General features: G+C 35.5%; 3 protein-coding genes across 3 annotated transcripts; all 3 read right to left on the bottom strand.

Moving 5' to 3' along the window:
* Positions 1–1,119: 1,119 nt before the first annotated feature.
* Positions 1,120–3,023, bottom strand: LOC138402789 (uncharacterized). The gene is made up of 3 exons (XM_069500871.1): positions 2,906–3,023; positions 1,882–1,970; positions 1,120–1,332 (listed from the first exon to the last, which is right to left on the bottom strand). Exons 1-3 carry the CDS (start codon positions 2,994–2,996, stop codon positions 1,120–1,122), a joined length of 393 nt encoding a protein of 130 aa, XP_069356972.1. The 5' UTR covers positions 2,997–3,023.
* Positions 3,024–4,802: 1,779 nt separating this feature from the next.
* LOC117985239 (uncharacterized) lies at positions 4,803–6,408 on the bottom strand. Its single transcript, XM_034971930.2, has 3 exons — positions 5,703–6,408; positions 5,415–5,580; positions 4,803–5,119 (listed from the first exon to the last, which is right to left on the bottom strand). Exons 1-3 carry the CDS (start codon positions 6,399–6,401, stop codon positions 4,803–4,805), a joined length of 1,182 nt encoding a protein of 393 aa, XP_034827821.2. The 5' UTR covers positions 6,402–6,408.
* A 4,265-nt stretch (positions 6,409–10,673) lies between these two features.
* LOC117985398 (uncharacterized) lies at positions 10,674–16,374 on the bottom strand. Its single transcript, XM_034972100.2, has 3 exons — positions 16,131–16,374; positions 11,704–11,875; positions 10,674–10,934 (listed from the first exon to the last, which is right to left on the bottom strand). The coding sequence occupies exons 1-3, from the start codon at positions 16,365–16,367 to the stop codon at positions 10,696–10,698; spliced, it is 648 nt and encodes a 215-aa protein (XP_034827991.1). The 5' UTR covers positions 16,368–16,374; the 3' UTR covers positions 10,674–10,695.
* Between the last annotated feature and the right edge of the window lie 488 nt (positions 16,375–16,862).

Here is a 16,862-nt window from a genome sequence, read left to right as displayed (position 1 = left end):
GAACCGATTTTGTTTTGGTTTTTTATGTTCAAAAGTTGGCTTGATCAAGAGTTTTCTTCCAAGAAAATCTGTTCAGCCGTTTGTAGATTATCAGCTCTTTTCTAGTTTTCTTATTAGAATAATAAGACCCGTTAATTTATTTTTCTATTATGTTACTAGATGATGAAGTCCCATGGGAACCGATTATTCTTCCGGGATAAAATTTACAAGCCGGCAAGTAGAGTATGTCCATCTTCAGGATGCAAACTGTCTCTGTCTTAGTACCAAATTTGGTTAAATAGATGGGCTCTTAAAAGCTTACAGACAGACAGACACACTTCCACATTTTACAATATTAAGTATGGATTATAAAAAATATCTCTTCATTTGAAAAATACCGAAGAATTTTAAGGTGAATATTAAAGTGCTGTTTTCTAAGGTTCAGCAATTGTTAAGGGCGCCCTAAGGCTGGAACAAAAGCTTTGAATATTTACATTCCTAATGGGGAGCTAATTGAACAAATTAGTTGAATAAACTCTGAGAGAATTTCCTGAGACAAATTAATTATTATACACAGGTAATTATGCCGTACCTACTGCCGTGCGTAATGAACATAAATGTACTTATTTATATTAAAGTAGCTGATGCCTGTGACTTCGTTCGCGTGGATTTAGTTTAAAAAAATCCCGCGGAAACTCTTTGATTTTCCAATAATTCACGCCTATCCGTGGTTGCTCCCTTGCAGTGTGATTGAAAGACAAACCAATAAACCAATTAGTAGTGATTAATTAACTTGAAAATGAAAATGCATTTTATGAAATATCTAACTAACTACTGCACCAATCATTGCTACAATTTTAGTTGTTGTCATTGGATGAATCTATGGTATACCTACGTACCTACTACACAATAGTGAGAGAGTTTCATGTTTCAACTAATCTGAGATGATTGCGATAGTCGAGGGTTAATATTTTCATACTAATTATCATGATGATTAAGTATCTACTACCTAGATGATGCCTGCGATTTCGTAGGTATTAGACTGCATCATCTATTTCTGTGATCGTAGTCAAGGACAAGAAATGAAATGAAATGAAATAAGTTACCCCTAAGTCAGTTTTATTGAAAAAAAAAGTATTTTCATATATTTATTCCCATATATGTAGGCTTTCTATGTTTCATAGCCTGTTGGAAGTCGTCTTCATCCGCCTCTGGCATCGGCATCCACTGGTGACCTTGGTAGAGGTAGGACCTTCCCCCGCGTCCTTTGTAGCCCAACTTCGCTACTTCGTCCGTTATCTCATCCTTCTTCGGAATGTCTTTCAACCTTGAGAACATGTAAACTATGTCTTTCTGAAAATCGTACGAATTAAGGTGATACATTGCCTCAGTTCACGACATCAGACGTGACAGGGGAGCTTATAACAAAACGTCGAGGCTTCGACGCATTCGACGTCACTGGCAGGCGTCAAATGTAACCTAAATTTGACGCAAGGTAGACTATGAAACGACTACTTAATTTTCTTTTCGTCGATTCAGGATCAAACCGAGAGTTCCCGCATCACTCTGACGTTGCTGCAAGACTTTTTCAGTCATTGACAGAAAACGTACCTGTAGAAGGGTAGGGTTCCGTGATCTCGCTAGCAGCTAGATGCTAAAAAGTAACAACTTTGGCGGGAATTATCTTAAACCGTAGTTTTTACCAAAATCCTTCTATCACTCAGGGGGTAGGGTAACTCACATTTCTTTTACTCACGACAAACCAAATAAAGGAACCAGCCGACTTAAAAAACTACGTACTAAGTATACCTGAGTTAGTTTGAAAGTACTTTAAAAATGTATTATTTAATTCTTTCTAGTGTTTTTGAAGTCGTTTCTTTTTAAAAAAAAAGTTTGTCTTACTTTGCAATCAAACATAGCGAAATATTTTCCACCGTTAATCTGCTTTAAGCGATACGCAACTCCTTGTACAATATCACCTACTTCCAAACCTGAAAATAAAATTGTAATATTTATTACAAGAAGTGACTTATTTTATAATTTTTATTAACAGTGTAGGTAACCGAAGGTTTTTTAAAATGTGGCGGAAGTATCTAGTACCTACATAGTAAAGGGATGCATAACATTATGGGTATTAGATGTGACGTCACCACTATTTAGGGTAGTTTAAAAAACAGGACTGCCCTGCCAAAAAACTAAATAAAATGTAAAAAAAATCACATTTGGAAAATGTTGCTGTACAGCCCCATATAGATTTTTATTTCTCAAAAAAATATATAAGGATATAATATATCCGTTAGATGTAAGGATTCTAACGGATTTGGATGTATGAGGATACATCCAAATCCTATAAATAGAACACCCGTTTTTCATTAGTTTGTATAAAAGATATATAGGTATAAATCGCAGAACCTTCTCGGAAAAACAGTTAAGCGACGCGATTTGCTGGATGCTTTAGAGTTTAGATTTTCTGGAATTAGGTTTTTTCTATGGGGTTTTCAATCGTATTTTATTGTCGATTCGCGGTAACAAGGTCATAATTATATTAGGTATATGAGCCGCGTATAGTGCGCCCTAAGACGCATTTAAGCGAGAAGTTACTTGTTTATGTTTACCTTTTAAGCAAACTAAGGAAAACTAAAGTAGGCAACAAAGCTAGGTATGCACCTGTTTATAGTCGCTTGTACTGGCGGGTGCAAACTGCAAACCTAGCTTTGTTGCTGACCCTACATAGATAGTGCCAATAGAATAGAATAGAATATGTTTTAATTCAAGTAGACTTTTTACAAGCGCTTTCGAATCGTCGGGTAGTTTTAATTTACCACTGGTTTGGAATGCCGTTCCTACCGAGAAGAACCAGCAAGAAACTCGGCGGTTGCTCTTTTTAATTTTAATTTTAATTATTATTTATAATATATTCGTTTACCTTTAACCAGTACATACAACAGATAATGCCCTCTATCATTCTGCTCCACCAGTAAGTAAGTACTGTTGTCCCGCTCTCGTAACACCAACATGTTCGCTGTCCAGTCCACTGGCGTCAAGACGTGTCCATCTAGTAAGTATTTGAAATATTCCTTTTGCTAATAAAACGACTGAATTAAAATTATGAACTGTCCAGAGTTTAAAATAATAAATCATAATGGGCAAACAAAGAGAGCTGCAGTAAGTAATTCTAGGCCAAGCTATAGGCAGCTAAATTATATTTCAATAAGTGAAATGGCTTTCTTTATTCGCAGGCTGTGTTAGGAGCCTCTTAAAATTATTATCAATTGCCTAAGAACGTGAAGACGAAAAACCCAGGCAAGTGCGAGTCGGACTCGGAAACGAAGGGTTCCGCACCATCGTATACGAGAAATCTCAAACCAAACCAGTATAATAAAAATGTGTAGCAAAGTAATTATTTCGGTAAAACAAATCTTAAATTTTTTTGTGATGGATCCACAAATTCACCGTTTTTCGACCTTTCCCTTTAATTGTGCTAAGTACCTATAACACTTTACCTGCCTTTCATGATTCTAGGTCAACGGGAAGTGCTCTATAGGTTTCTTGCATACACGACAGACATAGGTATGGTATGGAACCATAAAAATCAACATTAGGAAGTTATTTGTGAAACAATATTATCACAATAAAAATAAATAAATAAACTTTACCATAGTATAAAAGTAAAGTGACATACCCGACTAGTAGGCGCAAAGAAAACTACAAATATTGGGGCCATTGGTGGTCCCCAGTAGTAGAAAGACATCCATTCATCATCCACTACAGAATACGGATTGAATCTGGCGAAACGGCTGAACTCCTCACAAGTTGTTGTTACGTTATCATATCGCGCACCCGGCATTGTACCAGCTCTTACGAACTGAAGGTGTGTAAAAACCATAATAATGATCGGTTCAATTAAGATTACAGATTTATACATTGTAACTTAACTTAAGTATAGGAAACGTTAATTCCAAATCAATACACAGAATTTTAAGTTATATTTTGTACAGCTACAATTCATGTTAAAAAAATATTATTAACTGTATTCGTTCATAGATGTTACTATTTATATTGCTATATAATTTTTCATGAAGACTTTTCCGGCAAAAGTGAAGTGTATAAAGAACGAGCGTTTGTTTTAAAAGATACCGTTTTATATTACCAAGAATGGATGTTTACGATTTTTGAATTTTGTCTGTTTTTGTTTACTGTATGCGTATCAACTGTGATTCAGTCATCGTTTTCATAACAGTGGTTATTTTGAAATTATGTACTTAGTTGTTTTACCTGTACATTTTTCATTCAAAATGCTTTACTTCAGATTTTCATCCATTTACTACAAAATCTTTTGTTTACAACATTGAGTACTTAAGATTTTTTTTTGTTATGAAACGTGGTCGAACGTGGTCATGGTTGTGGTTGTGGTGGTGGTTTTGTTAGGAAACGGTTTACAAGCTGTGTTTGTACAAATGCAGAAAAAACAAAAAAATTAAGTTTAGTTGTTATGATTTCACAAATTATAACAAAAATACATTATAATAAATATTTTGTATTTAGGATTTTAATAAATCTAGCACTTATGTTTCAACTTTCATTCCACAATGGTCTAGAGATAGGTGTGCGTTTCGCTTTTACAGTAATCTTCCAATGAAATATCTTGGATCCACAGAAATCATAATAACAAGATTTTTGTGCTTGGATCTTTATACACACAAAAGAAATTGACCGCAATGGTCAAAATAAGCAGCTAAGATTTACTTAATTAGGTATGTGTCTTTTCTCAGAACTTCTCTAATAACGCGAACTGCTGGTGAATAACCTGAGCTCAAACATTGTTATATATGTTTGACTTGCATATCCACATCTCCTGTGAATTTACGAATGTGTATGAACTTCCTCGCTTCTTCTTCCATTCTCCTCTTCTGCTTTAAATTCGCCCTAAACTTTTCAAATGCTATATCTCTAAGTACGAACATTCCGTTGCCTTTAAAATTAAGCGTTGAGGCTTCAATTAGTGCCTGACGTTCAGAAGTCGGTTCAGTTCCCATTTCTGCCATTATGGTAGCGTAATGTTCATCGCAGTACATCATCGCTAAATAGGGATCATGTATTTTCAATCTTAGTGGTATGGTTGGTAAAGTAACGTTTATGACTGAAAAGAAATACATTTATACCTATTATTATGTGTATTATAAGTTACGTTAAGTACACGTTCAATTCACGTCTTTGCAACAGTCTCTCGCTCAAATAAAAAGTCTAACGAAGATACTAGATTTTGCATGCACCGCTTTCATAATTTATGCCGAGAAGAGAGCAAAGGAAAATAACTTATAGAGCATCAGCTCGAATCAATGCAATGCGGTTCGGCATGATCTTGCCGACAAGGAGAGGTCAATACCACCCTGGAATACTACTCCTCCAAACAAACAAAAGTTTTATTCACTTACATGAAGGATTTTTAGGAAGCACCTGATCTGGAATACCGTAAAAGAATCCTTTTCTATCTCTGGCGATCAATAAAATTCTTCTTCTTTCGTTCATTAGCAATTTTGGCTGTTTCCAATCAATATTTTTGTGATTTGAACCAAAAGTAGTTTTAAAGTATTGTACTTCCTGAAAGTTTAGTAAAACATATTCTTACTATGGTTTGAAAAGCTCTTAGCAACAAGAAAAAAACTGGGTTATACGTGTAAAAAATGGTAAAAAACTAATAGGAAAAATTATTCAATAGGTACCTTCTTTGTTGGATATGAAAATGTATGTATTACAGCTGTTCTAAATTCTCTTCTAGACCAAATAAAAAATGGCATCCATTTAGTGTTAACTATGTCTTCCGGATGAAAAACAGCATTTCTTGCAAACTCATTGCACGTTGTCCAATTGATAGTAGGATGGTATCGATCCGGCCTCCTATAAAATCTGTTTTCTTCGAAGTAGTCCGATATATTTACAAGTTTTCTTGGCATTACTTTATCTGCTTTTGGGAACTTTCTTTTGTTTTGAGTATCAAATATTTTTCCTCTCCTATTTGCAAACGGATCTTGCAGATTCTTCTCTAACAAAGAAGAAAAGTCAAATGGTCTATTGGTTTTTTTCTTATTCATGGCACTGTTATAAAAGTTTTTGTAATATTCCATTTCATCGCGTGGACTTTGAAATACTAACTTTCTTTGTGGTGGATACCATCGTACAGTTACGTTATCTTTCTTTAATAAATCTTTAACATTCTTGACATCTCTCGGGTTGATCATCCCTAAATGTAAAAAATCAAAGGGTTGTTTATCTCCGAAACCTTCTCTGGTAATATGCCTGAAATTAACTGGTATTTGGGCTTTCATTTCGTTAGGACTGTCATCTAAACTGCCTTCATAGTTGGATACACTAGGCAAGCCTTCAAACAGTTTCCTTGCACTTACAGCCGCGAACAAAACCATAATGAATGTAATATTCATTCTTCCGCGTAGCATTGGTTGTGTAATGTGTTTAGAGTTCCTCCATCAGTGAGTCTTTATATTGTACTCGTACATAAAAGCAGATGCTACCAACTTTTTGTTCTATGTTAGGTAAATGTCGACAACAATAATGATAAAACAATAAAAAGTAGGTTTGTGAAAAATAAATCTAATTTTATCATATTATTTTGACAAAACTCCATAATTATTAAGTTTATTTATCAACAACCACTTAAAATGATTTTTTTTAATAATATTAAGTACCTACATACTGATGTAAGTTTGTAAAGCTAAAACTACTCAAAAACAATGCGACAAATATAGATAGACAGTAGGTCTTAATCCGTAATCCTCTACATTTCTTAAGCATTTTATATTTAAACATGATTTGAAACAGATAAGTCTGTCGTCAGTAAGTAAAGAAAAGTGTACGACGCCTGACTATTTGCTTTGAGATTTTACATCCTCGAAAGCAAGGTACCTGACCCAATTGTCATCATAACACATGTAAAATTAGAACAATATCATTAAAAACTATAGACATTAAGCTGTATTTCTTAAATGGTATAAAATGGCTTTTTCATAAAAAATGTTTAAAATGTATCGAGGAAGTAAACCCAAAAAAATTCGATTCTCACTTTTCACGTTCAGGAGGTATCCTGAAATATCATTTTTTATTCAAAATATTAATATGCCGCTGTGCACAGGTTACAAGTTTTATCGTTTATTTTTAAAATAGCTATGACAAACAGATGAACAAACGAAGTGGATGAAACTGTAAGGGCTCGTTTTAGTATGGATTGGAACCATATAAATACGCTTCTTGATTACGAATCTAGCGGCTCTTGCATTATCTATGATTTCTTAAGATATCCAGGAACAAAATCTACCGGTAAGATGCGCATGGATTTTTCTTGGAGTTTGTCCGTATTATAATATGGCACTCCCCTAATCATTTCAATATGTCTTGTAGCAGAATTTCATACGCAGATTTTCACGCTCGGAATACCGCTAGGTTTGTCCCTGCACTAAAATAGAAAAGAACTTGAATGGAATATGACAGTCTATTAAACCAAAACCCATGAAAAATTTTACGCATTTATAGTTCATCGAATTGATTTGCGATTTCGAATTCTTCCTCGTCTTCGGCATCATCCTCGTCTTCATCCGTGGGATTGTGAATGAAAGGTGAATTCTGTACAACTAGATAAGAATAATTGTGATCGCCTCGGAAACCTATTTTTTCTGCTTCTAATGTGATCTGCAATAAATTGTCAAATCTCTGACTCTAAATGTAAAACGATGGCAGAACAAGATACCTACCAACTTACTTTATTTTTAGAATTTATACAATGTATCTTTTAATTTTATACTACATCATCATGATCAACCCATCGCAGGCTCACTACAGAACACGGGTCTCCTCTCAGAGTGAAAAGGGTTTTGGCCATAGTCTACCACGCTGGTGCATGGCGGATTGCTAGTCTCAGGCATGCAGGTTTCCTCACGATGTTTCCTTCACCGTTAAAGCAAGTGATATTTAATTAGTTAAAACGCAAATAACTCCGAAAAGTTAGAGTTGCGTGCCCGAGATTGAAGCTCCGACCTCCGATTAAAAGGCGGACATCCTAACCACTATGCTAACACAGCTTATAATAAGATACTACATACTTACTCATAATCAAAACGGCCAAAACACTTTTTTTGCGAATTATTGGTTCTCATATCCGCCATAATGTATTTGTCATACCTATTATGATTGTGATGATGTCATAAATGACCTTTAATAACCATCTCATTTTCCAAAATTGGCCCAATAGTAGCTATGCTAGAGTGGAGAATGCATGTACCTACACTCTACATACGAACTTCGATAGATTGGCAAAAACATACCTCTTCCTTTGCTCTGCAGTAGTCAGCTAGTATCAGAAATTACGTATATAGCTCTAGTAATACTTACATGTTTTTCCGGCATTTTGTCCGATGGAGCCAAAGCATAACAGAATTGATGTTCACAATTCATAATAGCCAAGTATCCTGGTTCCACAAACTTCAACCCAAACATCAATACAGGGAAATGATCCACTGCAAAATGAAACTTTAATATACACGGTGAAATTTTAGTAGGTAGTTTTAGAGTCGTAGCTAAGTGTATCGACTCACAGTCTTGTTTGTACACTTTTTTGGATAAAAGAATAATATCTTGTTCTTGACACAAACTCGAATGAAAAACTGTGTAAAATATTACAACGAGGGTACTATTACATTTTTTTTCGTAGCTTCTTACGCTTTGTATATGAAATCTTGTACCTACTCTATTTCGAGTAGGTCACTAACACAATAAGCTGCCCAGCCAGTGAGGTGTGTTCCGTCGCTGTACACATTCCAAACGTAATTCAAAAAGCTTCGCTTCACACTTTTCAGGTGTGTCGAATGTTTGAAAACTTCAAAGAACTCTTTGTGTACCTACTACGCACAAGAAGGATCATTCGGCACAACAATTTTTCGGGCGCTGCAAATTCGTTTTTGCTTACAGTTTGATGTCCAGTCTCATTGACATCTTCATAGAATTTGAGATAGTCCTCCTAGGCACTTTCTCTAGTTCGCGAAACTTTCTAGTACGTATATATTTTTAAGTAGTTTTCTAGTATTAAAAAATCCTTACTTCCAAAAACAAAAGAAGGTATAAGCCTGAACTTCCCTGGAGTCTCTGTGCTGATGTATAGAGCACTGAAATCTATAGACGTCTCCATAAACAACACGGCTTGAGACCAGTTCACGTTATGATCCATATCTTTTAGCCCCACTTCAAATCGGTCAACAAGCTAAAACAAAAGCTTTAACGTTTTATCTAGCCTAAATATTAATTATGCCCCACGGTAGGTACTCTTGTAGCATCAGAGAATTTAGGAATTTAGGAGTCTCTATAGCTACTTTGTAGTACTAATGAATTCACAAATGCCGTACGGGTTAGGTGGTCAGATGCAGCATCAATCGAACGCATAGAGTAGTTAGTATACTTATTTCTTGATCGAACGTTATGTTGAATCGCCATGAAAACGACACTCGTATGCTATATTGATTTTTCTATTCGATGATAAGTTAGCCCTTTGAAATTGACGGTGGTCTCCTGTAGAAGTAATAATACCGTCTAAGATGAAAACGGGCTAGCTTGGCTTGGTGACACATCTTTTCTGGTAGGGTGCTAAGATCACGTCACGGCTGTGGTTGTCAGATAGAAAAATGAATGAAAAAGAAGAGCAGATGAGTGTTACTTTATAAAAAAAATCAGAGACAAAAAAAATTGGCCAAGTGCGCGTCAGAACATGAATAAAGTTCAGTAGCTATGCTATTTGCTAAAAACTGTGGCGGCCAAAAATTTAAAATAGAAAAGTTATTATTCAAATAATTTTCTACAAAGTGCTTTTGAATCTTCAAGTGAATCTATCACCACTTAGTAGTAGGCATGCACAGCTTAAACATTAGGTACTTACAATAGATGTTGGAATACTGAATCGGATGTTATATGACTCCTCGTCATTGTAATTCCAGAAGTAGAATATTTGCCAATCGATGTCTACCACTTGATGGACATCAAACGTTGAGTTCCCAAGAAACTCTTCACAGGTTGTCCAATTTGACGTTATGTTTTTATGAATTTCCTGCACTTTTTCAAACTCCTTTTTATCAATAGATTCATGTTTATTTTCATCATCAATAGTATTATTTGCAGAAGAGAAAATTAAAATCAGAAATATTTGTAATGCAATGTAAAGAAAAATCATTTTGCTATTGAAGTTTTTCTTAATTTTTCAGATAAATTTACCACCTACCTAAGTATGTATTATTATTTAAAACTTGTTTCTAGCCGTTAACTTTTATAAATTCTTCTCAGAAACTGAAACAGACTGCTTAAATTCGGAAGTTTTTATATTGCGCTGATGAACACACACAATACTTACTTATAAATATTTGTTTGTTAGTAATCTATAAACAAATTGCCAAAAGTTATTAAAACAAGACTCGAACTTCTACTAAGTATGGACTTGTTTGTTTTCTTTTAAGACATCTTGGTAAATTTTTACATTTATTACAGAACATATCATTTACACAGAACAAAACAATTACTTACCTTCAATGAAGAAAGGAAGCATAATTAATAAACACAGAACACTTTAACATTTAATAATTTTTAATTAATATTGCAGCTAATAAAATTAACAATTTAATTTAGGTATAGGAAATAGGTATCCAAATAATTACAAGAAAACTAGATCTAATTAAGGAAAAACTGCTCATCATTGTTCTTCTCGTTGATGCAAGCTGGATAGCCGTCGCCCAGGTCCAAAGCTTCTGCTTCAGTGGCGATCTCCGTGCGATAGGTCTCGTACCCTGGCCGCGCTGCCAGCGACGCCCCGCCCATGTGGCAGTCCATGAACAGCAGATACTTGCCACCGCGGACTAACTTCATTTGGAACTTTAGGAGGGGAACACCTTTGCGCATAGGTTTTAGATCTGGAAGAAAATAATACTATACGGTCGAAATAAAAAAAAATCGAGCGAACTTCGGCCACAACGGTCAACAGAAAGTACCTAGTCAACTACTTGGAAAGCAAATGTGTGCGCAAACCTGTGTTTGCGCACACACAATCACAAATAAGGGAATAGAATGTGCATTCGTATGCGCATTCTATTCCCTCATTCTCAGGTTGAGATCTATACAGAGTGTACTTTGGCTTTGCTCTTTCTTTCTTTTTCTAACTTTAAGACAGAGTTTGAAACGAGACGCTCGCGACAGCTCGAGATGGCAATCGGGGTATGAGGCGCAGGGACACCCCGCACACCCGCACGTCACCCGCGCTCGCTCACATCGGGTTAGCGAGGAGGCTGTGCAGGTTCCATCCCCGATTTCCATCTCGACCTTTCGCGTACTTATTTCGAATTCGTCTTCACTTTTTAGAATACAATTTTTGCGTGAGTTTTGCGGTACCTATCTGAAGTTATATTACTGCAGTGGAATTTCGCTAGATGTATCTCTAGTCTAGCCTCCCACCTGCCTATAGTTTGAAGCGATTTAATATCACTTGCTTTAACGGTGAAGGAAAACACCGTGAAGAAACCTGCTTGTGTGAGAGTTCTCCATATTAAAGTGTGTGAAGTCAGCCAATCCGCACAGGGGCAGCGTAGTGGGATTCTGACCAAACCTGAGACGTTAGTACTATTATATATTCTGTGCCTAAGAGAAGACTGGTTGATGATGATAATGATGAAAGTATTTACTAACTAGAATCCCGAACAATATTAGGTACAGCCAAAAACGTCCCAGCAGCTCCCTGGTCGGCAAACAGCAGCAGCTCGTGTTGCGCTGAGCTCATGGTCAACTGAAGAGTAGCTGCTTCCCAATACGGCTGCTGCTCCAAGTACTCATTCATATCTGACCATACTCTCTTAATTATCTGAAAACATATTTCGAAACATAATAGCCGTGACTACGTCCGCGTAAGTTTATCTTAAAAATAACCTACATTTTTCCCTGGCAAGCTATCTCTGTACCAAAATTCGTCAAAATCGATTAAACGGATGGGCCGTGAAAAGTCTAGCAGACAGTCAGACACTCTTTCGCATTTATAATATTAACAGTAAGTATAATATGTAGTACAAATAACAATGATTACAATCTATATTTAAATAATAATGAATCGCCGAAATGTATGTACCTACCTATTAATATAATTTGTGAACGACTGCACCAAATTGGATAGTTTTTTTGTGTTACATTATTAATTATTCTTTTTGTTTTGTGTTCTTAGTAAATCCACGGGAAAAGCCAGTTTTCGCGGGACGCGGACAAAGGCGCGATCAATAGCGCCTCCATACAAGCGAGACTAATAATTAAATTATTAATCTTTGAGCGCCTCAATCATTACAATTACTTACAATAATAATTATAATATAATATAATAATCTACACTAATATTATAAAGAGGAAAACTTTGTTTGTTTGTTTGTTTGTTTGTACTGAATAGGCTCAAAAACTACTGGACCGATTTTAAAAATTCTTTCACCATTCGAAAGCTACATTATCCACGAGTAACATAGGCTATATTTTATTTTGGAAAAAAATAGGGTTCCGTAAGATATTTGGGTTTTTCGGACACAAGGTGTAAAAAATCAACCAGAAAAGTTACTTATTTTGCGTACGCTGCCTAAACTATAAAAGACTAGCTGATCCCCGCGGCTTCGCCCGCGTAGATTTAGGTTTTTAAAGATCCCGTATAGCCTATGTCACTCAGGAATAATGTAGCTTTCTACTGGTGAAAGAATTTTTAAAATCGGTTCAGTAGTTCTAAAGATTACCCCCTACAAACAAACTTAACGACATTACCTCTTTATATAATACTAGCTGATCCCCGCGGCTTCGCCCGCGTAGATTTAGGTTTTTAAAGATCCCGTATAGCCTATGTCACTCAGGAATAATGTAGCTTTCTACTGGTGAAAGAATTTTTAAAATCGGTTCAGTAGTTCTAAAGATTACCCCCTACAAACAAACTTAACGACATTACCTCTTTATATAATACTAGCTGATCCCCGCGGCTTCGCCCGCGTAGATTTAGGTTTTTAAAGATCCCGTATAGCCTATGTTACTCAGGAATAATGTAGCTTTCTACTGGTGAAAGAATTTTTAAAATCGGTTCAGTAGTTCTAAAGATTACCCCCTACAAACAAACTTAACGACATTACCTCTTTATATAATACAACGGGCCGTGCAGCAGAAATCGTAATATTTTAATTTCGCCATAACTTCAAAACCAAACGTCCAATTTTAATCATTCAAAGACCAAATATTATCTCCATAAACTGTTCTTAGTGATGAAATCATTTATTTTGATAAGGATTAATAGCATGAGTAAAATAAACGCGTTTAAATGTAGTCCAAAAAAAATTCAAGATTTTTAAATAAAAAAATGGTTGCTGTGCCTCACTCGACATAGATGGGTATAGTGTGTCGCGGACTTTTTTGTAGATATTTATAAGATCTACAATTAATTAGAACATTTTATGGTTCTATCTTTTATAGTTTAGGCAGCGTACGCAAAATAAGTAACTTTTCTGGTTGATTTTTTACACCTTGTGTCCGAAAAACCCAAATATCTTACGGAACCCTATTTTTTTCCAAAATAAAATATAGCCTATGTTACTCGTGGATAATGTAGCTTTCGAATGGTGAAAGAATTTTTAAAATCGGTCCAGTAGTTTTTGAGCCTATTCAGTACAAACAAACAAACAAACAAACAAACAAACAAACAAAGTTTTCCTCTTTATAATATTAGTGTAGACAACGGGCCGTGCAGCAGAAATCGTAATATTTTAATTTCGCCATAACTTCAAAACCAAAGTCCAATTTTAATCATTCAAAGACCAAATATTATCTCCATAAACTGTTCTTAGTGATGAAATCATTTATTTTGATAAGGATTAATAGCATGAGTAAAATAAACGCGTTTAAATGTAGTCCAAAAAAAATTCAAGATTTTTAAATAAAAAAATGGTTGCTGTGCCTCACTCGACATAGATGGGTATAGTGTGTCGCGGACTTTTTTGTAGATATTTATAAGATCTACAATTAATTGGAACATTTTATGGTTCTATCTTTTATAGTTTAGGCAGCGTACGCAAAATAAGTAACTTTTGTGGTTGATTTTTTACACCTTGTGTCCGAAAAACCCAAATATCTTACGGAACCCTATTTTTTTCCAAAATAAAATATAGCCTATGTTACTCGTGGATAATGTAGCTTTCGAATGGTGAAAGAATTTTTAAAATCGGTCCAGTAGTTTTTGAGCCTATTCAGTACAAACAAACAAACAAACAAACAAAGTTTTCCTCTTTATAATATTATATTAGTGTAGATAGAACCATAAAATGTTCTAATTAATTGTAGATCTTATAAATATCTACAAAAAAGTCCGCGACACACTATACCCATCTATGTCGAGTGAGGCACAGCAACCATTTTTTTATTTAAAAATCTTGAATTTTTTTTGGACTACATTTAAACGCGTTTATTTTACTCATGCTATTAATCCTTATCAAAATAAATGATTTCATCACTAAGAACAGTTTATGGAGATAATATTTGGTCTTTGAATGATTAAAATTGGACGTTTGGTTTTGAAGTTATGGCGAAATTAAAATATTACGATTTCTGCTGCACGGCCCGTTGTATTATATAAAGAGGTAATGTCGTTAAGTTTGTTTGTAGGGGGTAATCTTTAGAACTACTGAACCGATTTTAAAAATTCTTTCACCAGTAGAAAGCTACATTATTCCTGAGTGACATAGGCTATACGGGATCTTTAAAAACCTAAATCTACGCGGGCGAAGCCGCGGGGATCAGCTAGTATAATATAATATTATAATATAAGATCACAAATTCTCGATGAAAGAATGTGATCTGCCAAAAAAATACGATTCAAAAATTAATTGAATCGCAAGCTATCTCTGTAAAGCTTCTTCAAGTCGGTAACTTTAAAGTGTAGTAAAAGACACGAAATTATAGCGCGTTATGAAGTACATGTGGCGCCATCTACAATTGTATGTTGTAAACTTTTAAATCTAAGCTACGGTTAGCACGGATCCGCGCTGGATCGTCACCTCAAGCGCACAGCAGCGCGGCGGTAGAGCTTATTACGGCAATCATAATAAATCGATGTTGCAAGACTAAAAAGAAAAATACCGGGGAAGTACCCTTCGAAACCCTTGCCATCTCTTTGGACTATGCCGAAAGTCCTCCGCCACACTGCGCTGCTTACTAACATCCTTATCTACTGGCCTTTTTCTCACAGAAGCACGGATTAGATACCTAATATTAATTATTATGGTGTCTGAATTATATCTCCTACTAGCTTATGCCCGCAACTTCGTCGGCGTGAAACTAAAAAAAATTCAAACCCCTATTTTGTTCCCTTAGGGGTTGAATTTTCAAAATTCTTTTCTTAGCGGATATCTGGGTCATATAAATAGCTATCATATTCAGCATGCCCAGTCCGATCCGTTCAGTAGTTTGAGCCACACGAGTAGATAGACTTGTGTGGTCGAGCTGTGCGTTGATAGATCAGTCACTCAGTCAGTCAGTCAGTCAGCTTTTCCCTATTATATAATATCTACTAGGTTATGCCCGCGACTTAGTCCGCGTGGGTTTCGATTCTTAAAATTCCCGTGGGAACTCTTTTATTTTCCGGGTTAATAAGTAGCCTATGTCCTTCCCCGGGACGCAAGCTATCTCTGTACCAAATTTCGTCAAAATCGGTTAAGCGGATGGGCTGTGAAAAGCTAGCAGACAGACAGACAGACGGACAGACAGACACACTTTCGCATTTATAATATTAGTATGGATATGGATTAGTAAGGAATTAGATTCAGGTAAATTATTTACAAAATCATAGAAAATAATATAAGCTCTCATAAATACATAATTTTAATATGCCCTTAGAAATAGAGTCATTACTAAAGCAATAAAAAGTGTGACCGGTTTTTCTGAAAAATACAATAAGTATATACAATACTAAAACACATTTTACTCTATAAGTACCTACCTATGTATTTAGAGGTCATTGGCCTCCCCTACAACACGGAAATATAAAGCATTATTACAAAATAATTACTCCTACTTCAAACATTTTCAGTTTGGGAAAGGCGTCATATCCTCACCTTTTGCGTAGCATTTCTGAAAATTAGGTCCAAGCACTTTGTATCCAGCCTCATATTCCAAGTGTAATAAATCCTCCATGGTTTGCCTACCACTATATCTATATCGAAAAAAGGATCTTTCGATATTTTCATGCAGGCTTTACGATTCTTGTCTACCATTTCTTCTGTTATGACCTCGCATAACGTGCAATAAAATAGGTATGAAATAAAAATCGTTGCAAAGCGCACAGTTGACATTTTCAATGTAAACTGAATAGGAATTGTCACCTCTTTATAAGAGCTGAGTATGAGAAAGTTTACGTTTTCAGCCAACATTTCGATTCTAATGGTATTGTTCGACTTCAATTCAATTGTTTTAGTATGAAAACAGTCTCCATTATCTACTATCAATGCTGCAAAGATCGATATCTTGATCGGTAGTAAATCCTGGGATATCCTATTCCTATACCTATTATGGGTTGGTCGCTAGATAAATAGGAAATTATCTAACCAATGCCACTCTTGAGTATAACTGCCGAATCTCATATTTCATATAAGTATGCGTACCCCGGATCTAACCCCGGACAGCCCGACTAGAAAGCTGATGTCTTGAGCTATCACTACATTCCTCATCATCATCATCATCATCATTATGATCAAACCACTACAGAGCACAGGTCTCCTCTCAGAATGAGAAGGGTTTAGCTGCAGTCCACCACGCTGACCAAGTGCGGATTGGCAGTTTCACACACC

Source organism: Maniola hyperantus, chromosome 9 (assembly GCF_902806685.2).
Source record: "Maniola hyperantus chromosome 9, iAphHyp1.2, whole genome shotgun sequence".
NCBI lineage: Eukaryota > Metazoa > Arthropoda > Insecta > Lepidoptera > Nymphalidae > Maniola > Maniola hyperantus.
The sequence above is the reverse complement of the archived record's forward strand: the minus strand, read 5'-3'. Positions and strand labels throughout refer to the sequence as shown.

Excerpts from the sequence above, each read along its gene's own strand:
- LOC117985398 (XM_034972100.2), bottom strand. The coding sequence starts at position 16,367 with ATGTCAACTGTGCGCTTTGCAACGATTTTTATTTCATACCTATTTTAT. Across the intron at positions 11,876-16,130 it reads TCAGAAATGCTACGCAAAAG|ATAATTAAGAGAGTATGGTC; the intron begins GTGAGGATATGA and ends ATATGTTTTCAG. Across the intron at positions 10,935-11,703 it reads TAATATTGTTCGGGATTCTA|ATCTAAAACCTATGCGCAAA; the intron begins GTTAGTAAATAC and ends ATTTTCTTCCAG.
- LOC138402789 (XM_069500871.1), bottom strand. The coding sequence starts at position 2,996 with ATGTTGGTGTTACGAGAGCGGGACAACAGTACTTACTTACTGGTGGAG. Across the intron at positions 1,971-2,905 it reads GTTGTATGTACTGGTTAAAG|GTTTGGAAGTAGGTGATATT; the intron begins GTAAACGAATAT and ends TTTTATTTTCAG. Across the intron at positions 1,333-1,881 it reads TCGCTATGTTTGATTGCAAA|AAAGACATAGTTTACATGTT; the intron begins GTAAGACAAACT and ends TACGATTTTCAG.
- LOC117985239 (XM_034971930.2), bottom strand. The coding sequence starts at position 6,401 with ATGGTTTTGTTCGCGGCTGTAAGTGCAAGGAAACTGTTTGAAGGCTTG. Across the intron at positions 5,581-5,702 it reads TTTCATATCCAACAAAGAAG|GAAGTACAATACTTTAAAAC; the intron begins GTACCTATTGAA and ends CTAAACTTTCAG. Across the intron at positions 5,120-5,414 it reads GCTTCCTAAAAATCCTTCAT|TCATAAACGTTACTTTACCA; the intron begins GTAAGTGAATAA and ends ATTTCTTTTCAG.